General features: G+C 44.2%; 2 protein-coding genes across 4 annotated transcripts in view; one reads left to right on the forward strand and one right to left on the reverse strand.

The window, feature by feature from the left end:
* Positions 1–5902, forward strand: part of fzd3a (frizzled class receptor 3a) — a gene marked incomplete at both ends in the record, with an annotated part of 25544 nt that extends 19642 nt beyond the window's left edge. Inside the window, 3 exons of one of the 2 annotated variants that reach the window (XM_079216021.1) lie at positions 1332–1480; positions 4820–5257; positions 5653–5902. In XM_079216021.1, coding sequence (XP_079072147.1) covers positions 1332–1480; positions 4820–5257; positions 5653–5902 — 837 coding nt within the window. The remainder of the gene's footprint in view (positions 1–1331; positions 1481–4819; positions 5258–5652) is intronic. The other variant, XM_079216022.1, reaches the window with a different exon arrangement.
* A 1444-nt stretch (positions 5903–7346) lies between these two features.
* The window catches only part of cdc42bpab (CDC42 binding protein kinase alpha (DMPK-like) b), a 74590-nt gene continuing 69461 nt past the window's right edge, over positions 7347–12475 (reverse strand). For both annotated transcript variants that reach the window (XM_079216020.1, XM_079216019.1), the window contains one exon: positions 7347–10091. In XM_079216020.1, coding sequence (XP_079072146.1) covers positions 9960–10091 — 132 coding nt within the window. In that variant the 3' untranslated portion in view covers positions 7347–9959. The remainder of the gene's footprint in view (positions 10092–12475) is intronic.

A 12475-nucleotide genomic window follows, 5' to 3' on the forward strand; every position in this document is an offset into this window, starting at 1 on the left:
TCATGCGTGTGTGGACCGACCTGCTGAGCTATTTTAACCACTTTAAGGAGAAGAAACGGCGTTTTATTAACAGTTACTTAATTGTTTCACTCTTCTCACAAGGGTTGTGGTGTCCCACTGTCACATCGTAGAGTGATTGAGGTTCTCTGGCAGACATTTTGACCCCTTTATGATCCCTTTCCGTAAGTCAGCATCTAATGCTGACTTTGCCTAAGGGAATTACCCACAGTTCATAGCAATGTGACGTTAAACACGCAGTTCCCAATGGAAGCATGAAGACATAAAAAAAAAACATAAAACATATGAAATCAGAGGAATGCAAGCAGAATATATATATATATATATATATATATATATATATATATAATAATATTTTTTTTACATTCATCAAACATTTCATTTTTACAAAAACGAGTAAATAGATCATTAAAAATGACTTCTCATCTCGTGAGGAAGACGTTCAAATCAGTGAATAAAAAGTATCAAATAAATACACAATTGTCCACAATATGTTTTTATGTAGTCATGTTATGTCATGATATGTTGCAGCAAAGTGCTGTCCTATTTATATTCACACCAGTTCAAGTCCTCACAGCCTCTCACACTCAGCTACTTAGCAGCTGACGTCAGTAAATCCCTGAGGGTTCAGGGTTTGAGGGTTCAGGGGGGGAGATTGGAATTGGGCCTGTGTCTGTTTCATCTAGCTTCTAGCTTCTTCTTCTTTTTTAATGAGGACGGTATCCAACAAAAGGTGCATTACCGCCACCTACTGCCGCTGCACCACTGACCAATCACAGCGCACGTTAATGGTCATGCTGGGCCCTGTGGCGAAACACACGTACATAACGCTAGAAGGCCTCTCCATGTAGTTTACGCCACTCTCTATTTCATAGAGAAACAGAGGTGAAATGTGATTGGATGAGCGCTCTTAACAGATCCTTAACCAGCGGCCGCGCAGCATGCTGGAAGCTGCAGGCTGGAAGCTGCAGGCTGAAGGCAGAGCAACAGAGGAAGCTGTGTAATGAGAAAATAAGCTAATAGGGAAAAATAATTAGAATACATGTAGTGTATTTGTGAAAAACAATTACATTATAAAATAGCTATAACTTTGTGATTAGGTTTAGCCCAGCAGAGAAGTCTTAGCAGGCCCTGACGGCCACCACTGGTTTAATAGATGCTGTCTAATACCCTGAAGTGCATCTTCCACAGCATCTGCTGTTTTGAGGTTATTGCAGATGAGCTGGTAGAAAACAGACGAGCATATACGTGTGCACACACACACACACACACACACACACTAACCAGAACCTTCTGCGTGTGTTTGGCTTTAGGTGGAGCGCACCAGTCGTCCGGACCTGGCCCTGTTCCTCACCAAGTACGTGATGATGCTGATCGTGGGGATCCCCTCAGTCTTCTGGGTCGGCAGTAAGAAGACTTGCTTTGAGTGGGCCAGCTTCTTCCACGGCAAGAGGCGCAAAGAGTATGTACCCAACACACACCTAGCACACTTAAACACACCTAACACACACTTAAACACGCCTAAAACACACCTAAACACACCTAACACACACCTAAACACACCTAAAATACACTTAAACACACCTAACATACACTTAAACACACCTAACACACTTAAACACACCAAACACACACTTAAACACACCTAAAACACACCTAAACACACCTAACATACACTTAAACACACCTAACACACCCTTAAACACACCTAACACACACTTAAACACACCTAAAACACACCTAACATACACTTAAACACACCTAAACACACATTTAAACACACACTTAAACACACCTAAAACACACCTAACATACACTTAAACACACCTAACACACACTTAAACACACCTAAAACACACCTAAACACACCTAACATACACTTAAACACACCTAACATACACTTAAACACACCTAACACACACTTAAACACACCTAAAACACACTTAAACACACCTAAACACACCTAACACACCCTTAAACACACCTAACACACACTTAAACACACCTAAAACACACTTAAACACACCTAAACACACCCTTAAACACACCTAACACACACTTAAACACACCTAACACACACTTAAACACACCTAAAACACACCTAACATACACTTAAACACACCAAACACACACCTAAACACACCTAACATACACTTAAACACACCTAACATACACTTAAACACATCTAACACACACTTAAACACACCTAAAACACACTTAAACACACCTAAACACACCTAACACACCCTTAAACACACCTAACATATACTTAAACACACCAAACACACACTTAAACACACCTAAAACACACTTAAACACACCTAAAACACACCTAACATACACTTAAACACACATAAAACACACACATAACATACTTAAACACACGTAAACACACCTAAAACATACTTAAACACACCCAACAGACACTAAAACACATTTAAACACACACTTAAACACGCACCTAACACACATTTAAACAAACGTAAAACACACACTTAAACACACACGTAAACACACCTAAAACATGCACTATACAGCAACCCAACCCAACAGACACTAAAACACACTTAAACTCACCTAAAACACACTTAAACACACCTAACACACACTTTAACACACACTTAAACACACCTAACACACACTTAAACACACCTAAAACACACCTAAACACACCTAACACACTCTTAAACACACCTAAAACACACCTAAACACACCTAAAACACACTTAAACACACCTAACATACACTTAAACACACACTTAAACACACCTAACATACACTTAAACACACCTAACACACCCTTAAACACACCTAACACACACTTAAACACACCTAAAGCACACCTAACATACACTTAAACACACCTAAAACACACTTAAACACACCTAAACACACATTTAAACACAACTAAAACACACACTTAAACACACCTAACACACACTTAAACACACCTAAAACACACCTAAACACACCTAACATACACTTAAACACACCTAAAACACACCTAAACACACCTAACACACCCTTAAACACACCTAACACACACTTAAACACACCTAACACACACTTAAACACACCTAAAACACACCTAAAACACACCTAACATACACTTAAACACACCTAACACACCCTTAAACACACCTAACACACACTTAAACACACCTAAAACACACCTAACATACACTTAAACACACCTAACACACACTTAAACACACATAAAACGCACTTAAACACACCTAACATACACTTAAACACACACTTAAACACACCTAAAACACACCTAACATACACTTAAACACACCTAACACACACTTAAACACACCTAAAACACACCTAACATACACTTAAACACACCTAACACACACTTAAACACACCTAAAACACACCTAAACACACCTAACATACACTTAAGCACACCTAAAACACACCTAAACACACCTAACACACCCTTAAACACACCTAACACTCACTTAAACACACCTAACACACACTTAAACACACCTAAAACACACCTAACACACACTTAAACACACCTAACACACCCTTAAACACACCTAACACACACTTAAACACACCTAACACACACTTAAACACACCTAACACACATTTAAACACACACTTAAACACACCTAACACACACTTAAACACACACTTAAACACACCTAACACACACTTAAACACACCTAACACACACCTAACATACACTTAAACACACCTAACACACACTTAAACACACCTAAAACACACCTAACATACACTTAAACACACCTAACATACACTTAAACACACCTAACACACACTTAAACACACCTAACATACACTTAAACACACCTAAAACACACTTAAACACACCTAAAACACACCTAACATACACTTAAACACACACTTAAACACACCTAAAACACACTTAAACACACCTAAACACACCTAACACACCCTTAAACACCCATCACACACTTAAACACACCTAACATACACTTAAACACACCAAACACACCTAAACACACCTAACACACACCTAAACACACTTAAACACACCTAACATACACTTAAACACACATATAACACACACATAACACACTTAAACACACATAAACACACCTAAAACATACTTAAACACACCCAACAGACACTAAAACACATTTAAACACACCTAACACACACTTAAACATGCACCTATCACACATTTAAACAAACGTAAAACACACACTTAAACACAACTAAAACATGCACTAAACAGCAACCCAACCCAACAGACACTAAAACACACTTAAACACACCTAACACACACTTAAACACACCTAAAACACACTTAAACACACCTAACACCCCCTTAAACACACACCTAACACACACTTAAACACACCTAACACACACTTAAACACACCTAACACACACTTTAACACACACCTAACACACACTTAAACACACCTCACACACACTGACGCTACCGGCCGCTTTGTTAAGCTGCACGGCTCTACAGACTGCTTCAATTATTGAGTCTTTAAAAGTGTTCATACGTTTTGTCCCAATATTTTTACCTTTACTACACATTCCAGTAACTTTTTTATCATACAACAGCTTTTTTACATTTACTTTTTTCGACACACTATAGTGTACTATGACCGTTTTAGACACATTATATCCTATACTATATTCAACAGCAGCACATTTATGGATCAGTACCTCATACATGGGGACAAACCTGTACTGGTCTTGGTCTCTTCTGTCCTTTAAGCTGTGTGTGTGGCTTGGTGGTGAACACTTCTCTGCACTCACTCCCCTCCTCCTCCAAACTCAGAGCATTAACCCCGTCTCCCACCGCCTGCTCCACCCACTCCTCCATTCTCTTCTACCACCACCACCCCGCCACCTTCCCACTGTCCCTCCCCTCCCTGTTGCGTCTCTCACTGCCTCCACTCCCCTCCTCTTCCTCTTCCTCCTCCTCCTCCTCCTCCACTCCCTCCCTGCCCTCCTCCAGCGGGATGGTCAACGAGAGCCGGCAAGTGCTCCAGGAGCCCGACTTCGCCCGGCTGCTGCTCAGGGACCCCAACGCGCCCATCGTAAGAAAGTCGTGCGGCACCTCCACTCAGGGGACCTCCACCCACGCCTCCTCCACCCACCTGGCCATGCTGGACGAGCCGCCCAGCGCCAGCACCAGCCGGGCCGGCTCGGTCCGCAGCGCTCGCTCCAAGATGAGCAGCTACCACGGCAGCCTGCGCCGCTCCCGAGACGACAGGTGGGATCTTATATTTAATGCAAAACAGGTTATTTGCAGCCACAATAGGCAATTTGTTTATTTGCATTGTTCTAACAAAGTGATTGCACGTGTTATTAGTTTTTGTCTGATGGAGCGATCTGGTTTAGTGGAAAGGGATTTCAATTGTCTTTATTAAAAAAGGTTTGAGAACCACCGGCCTAGGCCAGATTATACCCCCATGATATCAGTAGTGTTTAGTGATATACACAAGAATTACTTAATTTTTCAACATTTTATTGGGGGTTCAGCTTTGTCAGGTAAGTTAAGTACACACAGCTAGTTAACTGGCCCAAGTATTACCCAGGCTTAATCTCGGCGGGGTTCATTTGGCTTGTTACGCCGGGCCCTGATGCTGCCGTTTGTCTTTGTCCCAGGTATACGGCCCCCAGTTTCCGGGCTGCAGACGACCGGCTGCTCTACGGCAGCATGCCTCGTCTCAACGACCAACCGTCCCGACACTGCAGCACCAACCGCCTGGACGGGCTGTCGCGGCACGGCTCCACCCAGCGGCTGGAGAGCCAGTCGCGGCACAGCAGCGCCAGGGACCTCACCGGCACCGCCGCTCACGGCGTCCCCGGGAACGGGATCCACCGAGTCCTGGAGGAGGACGGGACTACAGCCTGAAGAGGATCCGGTACGCCTCTGAAGATGGAAGCTGTGACTGGAAGGAGGAGCGGGAAAGAAGACGCGTCTTTCTCTTTCTAGACAGAATGCTCAGGAGCAGCCAGGGTGCCGTCCTCTGCCGCTGAACTTGGGAGCTCAGCGCTGAAGCTGTTTAGCTAGAATAGGGCTACATCCAGCCAAATGAAGAGGACCGATGCCTTAAAATGTCCTTTCGGCTTTACTCAACACACTAGCTGATCCCAAAAACTGAAGTTCAAAACAATCTTTGTCCAGTTTACAAAAAACTAACGATGTGACCTTCTGGTCCTGATGGCGACCTGTGGAAAACAAACACTGGAGAATATGGACGAGGCTCGACTGCTGAACATGTGACAACACTGACTGACTGCACTGGATTGTTTTGACTGTACTTGTTTGTATAAAGGGACTGAGATGTTAGACACTAGAGCAGCCTTCTCTTCTAGACTGTGCTGGTTAGCACTTGGGCCGGTTGATCTTTTTTATTTGTTTTTTTTACTGGATACATTTGAAATATTTTGCACCTCTTCAGCTACTGTCGTCCTTAAATTCTGGTAACTTAACTTGCTGAAAGCGTATTTATAAAGGCAAACCATTCACACCGGATGTGAAACTTTACGAGGGGTAACACATTAGTCTTGGGAACAACAACCTGTGCAAGCCCTCTCTGCAGATGCTGTATATGACTGCTGAACATTTTAGAAACCGTTTGTTTTTATATTGAGGTACTTCATTGCTGTGATGTGATGTATAATAAGAGGAAGAATGCAAGGGCTAAAATACAGGGAGAAAAGCTGAATCCAAACTCCTGCCTTATGACTATGTTGAGACAGAAAGCTAAGCTAATGCTAACTCACGCCATTTAACGCAAGTTAAAGCTTTCTACTGTGAAATCTGCCCGTTAGGAGGCTAGCAGTGTCAACTGCTAGCTAGCTAGCAGTGTGTCTGTTGCTAGCGAACAGTGTGACACAGCTAGTTAACTAGCAGTGTGTCTGTTGCTAGCTAACAGTGTGACACAGCTAGTTAGCTAGCAGTGTGTCTGTTGCTAGCTAACAGTGTGAAACAGCTAGTTAGCTAGCAGTGTGTCTGTTGCTAGATAACAGTGTGACGCACAGCTAGCTAGCAACAGATACACTGCTAGCTAGCTAGCAACAGACACACGGCTCAGGGTCACGTTAGCTTTGAGTCCTGTGAGAACAGTTTGAATAGATAGTGCCCCCTGGAATTAGAATCAAATTCTGAGTAGTTTGTCCCGTTTCTAAATGAGTCCTTACTTCTAAAGCTACTGTAAAATGTTAGACCAACATTTCCTCTGGTGGCAAAAATTGGAAAGATGTAAAAATTGAACTTTTGTAATAAAGTTTTTTTTTAAGAATGTCCAGCGACACAGCAGTAATGAGCACACACAGACACGCTGGGTTGTATTTGTAACAGCCCTCCGCTTTATTGAAATACATCGGAGTCAGGTTAATATAATGAGTTCTCCACATAAGTGTGGCAGCCAGTTCCGTACATTATTTTTTGTCTTGACCTTACACCTTAAATATTTTTTTTTTGTGCAAAAAAGAATCTACATCACCTGTAGTGGGTTATCCTCAGTAAAACGCCCAAACCGTTCAAAAAGGAGCAAGTCCAAGTAAAACAACAAACCGAAAAACAAAATGATTACATCTATAACATGCAAAACTGTACAAATTATTACAAAGCAATCCTAGAAAAAAAAAAAAAAAACAAGGTGTAATATGATATGAAAGAGCAAAAATAATATAGAAGGTTCTGTAGATAAGACCTCACTGAAATGCAAAGGCGTTTGAATTATTTATTTTGTATTATTTTCTTCCACGGTGACACCTCAGCCATCAAACCACCTGAAAAACATTTCTTCTTCTTCTTCTTTCTTCCGGTCCTCCACTTCCCTCCCTGCTGTCTCCACCCGGGTCACATCTCACTCACTCATCCATCCATCAAACAGACTCTTCCACCTACATGAAAGGAATTCATTGGTTCTGACATTTCCTGAGTTTCTCCTCCTCCTCTCCTTAAACTGGCATGTCTAGGGTCAGTTTTTCTGTACAATAAATGGCCAATAAAACATCTAATACATTCTACAGAAACTCCAGCAGGAACTACGGAGACTCACTAGCTTTAAAAGAGGTGGTTGTTTGTTTGGAATAAACCAGCTGTGTCACATGAGGAGTTCCAAACCTCCCCGACACTCTGCATAAAAAATGGAATACTTAAAAAAAAAAAAAATAATTGGAATGGGTTTATTTCAGAGGGGAATCGAAGTACTCGTTTCCCTTTCTAACAAACAGAATAACCAGCAGAATAACGTGGAAGACTGTGACCCAGGAGTCTGTACTGCGGCTCAGCTCTGAGTTCCTAAAGAGGAGGGAACCGTATGTAGGTTCTCCTCACAGATAATACCATGAGAACCACATTCTAGTTAGTGTTCACGGCCAGGTCCTTAGTGTCACCTCATTCTGCCCCGTCAGCGTTTCCTACAGGTCGCACTGAGGTCATTTCATCTGTCGAGACAAACGCTGCTCATCTTTAAGTGTTTACATTCTCATTTTAGTGTTTATTTTTGTACTTACAAACGTTTCTTTGTAGTGAACAGATCGACCAAACCGTCAGAATATGCAAAGGCTGTGAGAAAGACTTAAATAGTGTCAGAGTCGCCCTCTTTTTCTCCTTTTTTTTTTGGTTAAATCAAGCTCCTCCCATCCAGGAAACACTAACGGTTGATTAATGAGCCACGTCTCCTCCCGACAGTCACAGAGGAGCAGGACAAGGCATCGGCTGCATAAAAACACCGCCTCAGAGTGTGTGTGTGTGTGTGTGTGTGTGTGTGTGTGTGTTAATTCATGTGTTCGCTCTACAGCACGGGCAGCGGTGTCGATCCAGACGGGAGAAAGGAACCAAAACAAAAACAAATGCACAATGCGTGTCGCACCATATAAAACAAAGCAATCTAAAATCAATCGGTAAAAAAATGAAAACGGGAAAGTGGTTTAAAATGGCCTTTGTGTGTGTGAACACAACCCCAAATCACTCAGAAGAAACCAAACAGGGGAAATAAAAGTGAAAGAGGGTTTCCGCTCTTCCCCGTGTCGTTATAGTATTTTCCTTTTCATATATTACTCTCTACTTTGAACCTATGTACATTATTGTGATGGGAGCCTGGTTGGTTGTACAGCGAAGTGGAGCGTCTACGCTACGAGAGGCCACGCCCACAATATGAGAGGCCACGCCCACGAGGCTGCTGGATGATGTCATCGCGCTGGACCAATGAGGGAGAGAGTAGCAGAGGAGCTGTGATGATGTCATTGTTAACGCTGCTTGTTGGTGGTCAAAATTAAAAAAATACAAATTATAAAGTCACTGCACTTAATATCATGAGCAAAAAGAAAAAAGAAAAATCATTGCTTTCCTTTCTCTTTTTTTAGTTTGTTGGACATTTTCAATTGTTGCAGCACCCAAAGAGAAAGGAGGGAAGTGAGGCGGGGTTAAGCTCCACCCGTCTGATTTCAGGCCACGAAGCAAACCTACCTCTCCTCGTCAAAGATTGATAAATAAATTAAAATATCGTCCCCTAAAACCCCAAAATGGTCCTATGTACAAATACAAATCTCGCTCTCTGGATAATAATCCTCTTCTCTTTGTTGCATCGTGAGGTTTCAGAGTCTGGAGTGAATCTCAACCGGGGACAGAGCTTCTCTTTCCTATATCACCAGCCCATTCTGAATAAACACATGCACACACAGATTCTCTCCAACACACACACACACACACACACACACACACACACACACACACACACACACTCAAACATCAGCACCCCTCATGTTTTATAACGGACTCTCTTCAGGGTTCCGCCCCGTCCTGGAAGTACGAAGAGGGAACGTCGAGGTTGTGGAAGTGGAGTAAATGTTCGTCTGGAGGTGCAGTTTTCTGGGCGGTGGGGGTCAGAGAGGAGGGTGGTTTGAGTCCCGTGCTAGCGGGCGGGGCGGTGGGGCGTGGGGGAGCTGACGGAGGCTCATGTGTCCCAGCCCATGCGGTCGGTGCTCTCCAGGGACAGGGACTTGGCCTTGTGCGGCGAGGCCGGACTGGGAGGGCTGCTGAAGGTGGAGCTGTTGGAGGCCGTGGAGTGACGGGGCGAGTCCGAATCCTGGAGGAGGAGGAGGAGAGAGAGTTTGAGGGAGGGGAGAAGAGCATAAATCAGACGATGGAAGCTGCAGATCACCACTTTAACTACAGTGTTTATATTTCTGCATAGCGGTCTAGAAGGAATCACTTCTCTACTGTGACGAGGGTTCATACACATTCTGACCAATGGATTCCATGACTTTAAACCAAATTTCCATGACCAAACATTTAGTGAAATCTGGGTGTAAACAGTAAAAAGTGAGTAAATGTAGTATTTAAACTAACAATGAGAATACAAAGCATACAGTAAACCTTAAATGACACAAATGAATGAGACAATAGTTTGATTAAAAGAATAAACATTTATATAGATGCCTGTATGTATGCCTGGGTCTTTCTTTTAACCCTTGTGTTGTCTTGGGGTCAAAATGACCCGTGTACGAGTGTATATGTATGTGTGTTGATGGGTCATTTTGACCCCAAGACAACACGAGGGTTAAAAGCATATTCATTATTTCAAACTCAGCGTAAATGAACGACAGGACTTTTCCAGGCCTGGAAATAACCATTTTAAGGTTGTCCATGAGCGTATGAACCCTGACCCTGCTCTACTCTCGGTGAGCATGCAGATTCTTTCTCCCGCTTAGGGAGGACAGATGGAAAGTCATTGCTCTCCTCGTCTTCCACTACATTCCACATCAGCAGCACATGAACGGCTCAATTGACCAGAAATGATCTGAAGGACAACAAACATGCAGACAGGCCGGATGAGGATGAGGAGGAGGAGCCTTCATAGTGTGCAGAGCATACAGTATGAAGGCTTCTGCGAGGACATGACAACACTCTCCTTCCCTTTAAGCAAAGAGCTCCAGCATGTCAGTGACCGTGTCCTCAGGTTCGGGGTCCACAGAGAGCTCATGTGCTGGGAAGACAAGCGCCTCCCGTTTGGGTTCTAAACACGTTGAAAACCACCAAGAAGCTCTGCCGTAAACACACCCGGAGCTATGAAACGTCACGCACTCTCACACTATCAGCCATCTGCTCTCCGTTCACAAGGCAATGGAGACGGGCAGCTGCCGGTTCTCATAGGTGTTCACCGCAGAGGCTGCAGGGTGTTGGGAGAAGCGCTGCCCAGCTACATCCGTCTGTGTGACACTGAGTTCCCATATGAACCAATCAGTCGTTGCCTTTTGACCCAGAGAGGTTGTGACGTGTTGCAATCCAATGAAATCAATGCCTTTGATGCGTTCTCCCAGCAGAGAAAGAGGGAGCCGAGTGGAACCCTTACTCGTGGTGCTCTGCTCATGGTGAGGAGCACGAGGCCGGCTGAGTGGAAGCAGACATGCTCTGTGATTGTGGGGAGACGTGTGCAGCAGCAGCAGCGGCGTTGCACCATTTACATCAGAAAACGGACAAATGACACCGGCCAGGTGAGGCCAGGCTGATGATCATGTGACCGGCAGAAGCTGCTGGATGGCGGGGCTGGAATGGTGGAGGCCTAGCTAACGCGACTAAATGGGTTTGTTTGACAGATATTGTGAATGACACTGTGTGTGTTTCTGTGCGTGTTCTGCGCGTGTTCCTGCCTGTGGTTTCTATGTGTGTTCTGTTTCTGCGTGTGTTCTGCGTGTGTTTCTGTGTATGTTATGTTTCTGCGCGTAGTTCTGCGTGTGCTCCGTTTCTGCGTATGTTATGTTTCTGCGCGTGGTTCTGCTGCGTGTGTGTTATGTTTCTACGCGTGGTTCTGCGCATGTTCATGTGCGGTCTGCGCGTGTGTTTTTGCGTGGTTCTGCGCGTGTTCTGTTTTGCGTGCGTTTTGCGTGTGTTTCTGCGCATGTTTCTGCGTGTGTTTCTGCGCGCGTTTCTGCATGTGTTTCTACGCGTATTCTGCACGTGTTGCTAAGTGCGTTCCTGCGTGTGGTTTCTGTGTGTGTTATGTCTCTGCGCGTGGTTCTGCGTGTGTTCTGTTTCTGCGTATGTTAGGTTTTTTTCGTGCGTTTTGTGTGTGTTTCTGCGCGCGTGTCTGCGTGCGTGTTTCTGCGTGCGTGTTTCTACGTACGTTCTGCGTGCGTTCTGCGTGTGTTTCTGCGCGCGTTTCTGCGTGTTTTTCTACGCGTGTTTCTGCGCGTGTTTCTGCACGTGTTTCTGCGCGCGTTTCTGCGTACGTTCTGCGTGTTTCTGCGCGTGTTTCTGCGCGTGTTTCTGCGTGTGTTTCTACGTACGTTCTGCGTGTGTTCTGCGCGTGTTTCTGCGCGTGTTTCTGCGCGTGTTTCTGCGCGTGGTTCTACGTGTGTTTCTGCGCGTGTTTCTGCGTGTGTTTCTACGTACGTTCTGCGTGTGTTCTGCGTGTGTTTCTGCGCGTGTTTCTGCGCGTGTTTCTGCGCGTGGTTCTACGTGTGTTTCTGC

Source organism: Taurulus bubalis (assembly GCF_910589615.1).
Source record: "Taurulus bubalis genome assembly, chromosome: 3".
Classification (NCBI taxonomy): domain Eukaryota; kingdom Metazoa; phylum Chordata; class Actinopteri; order Perciformes; family Cottidae; genus Taurulus; species Taurulus bubalis.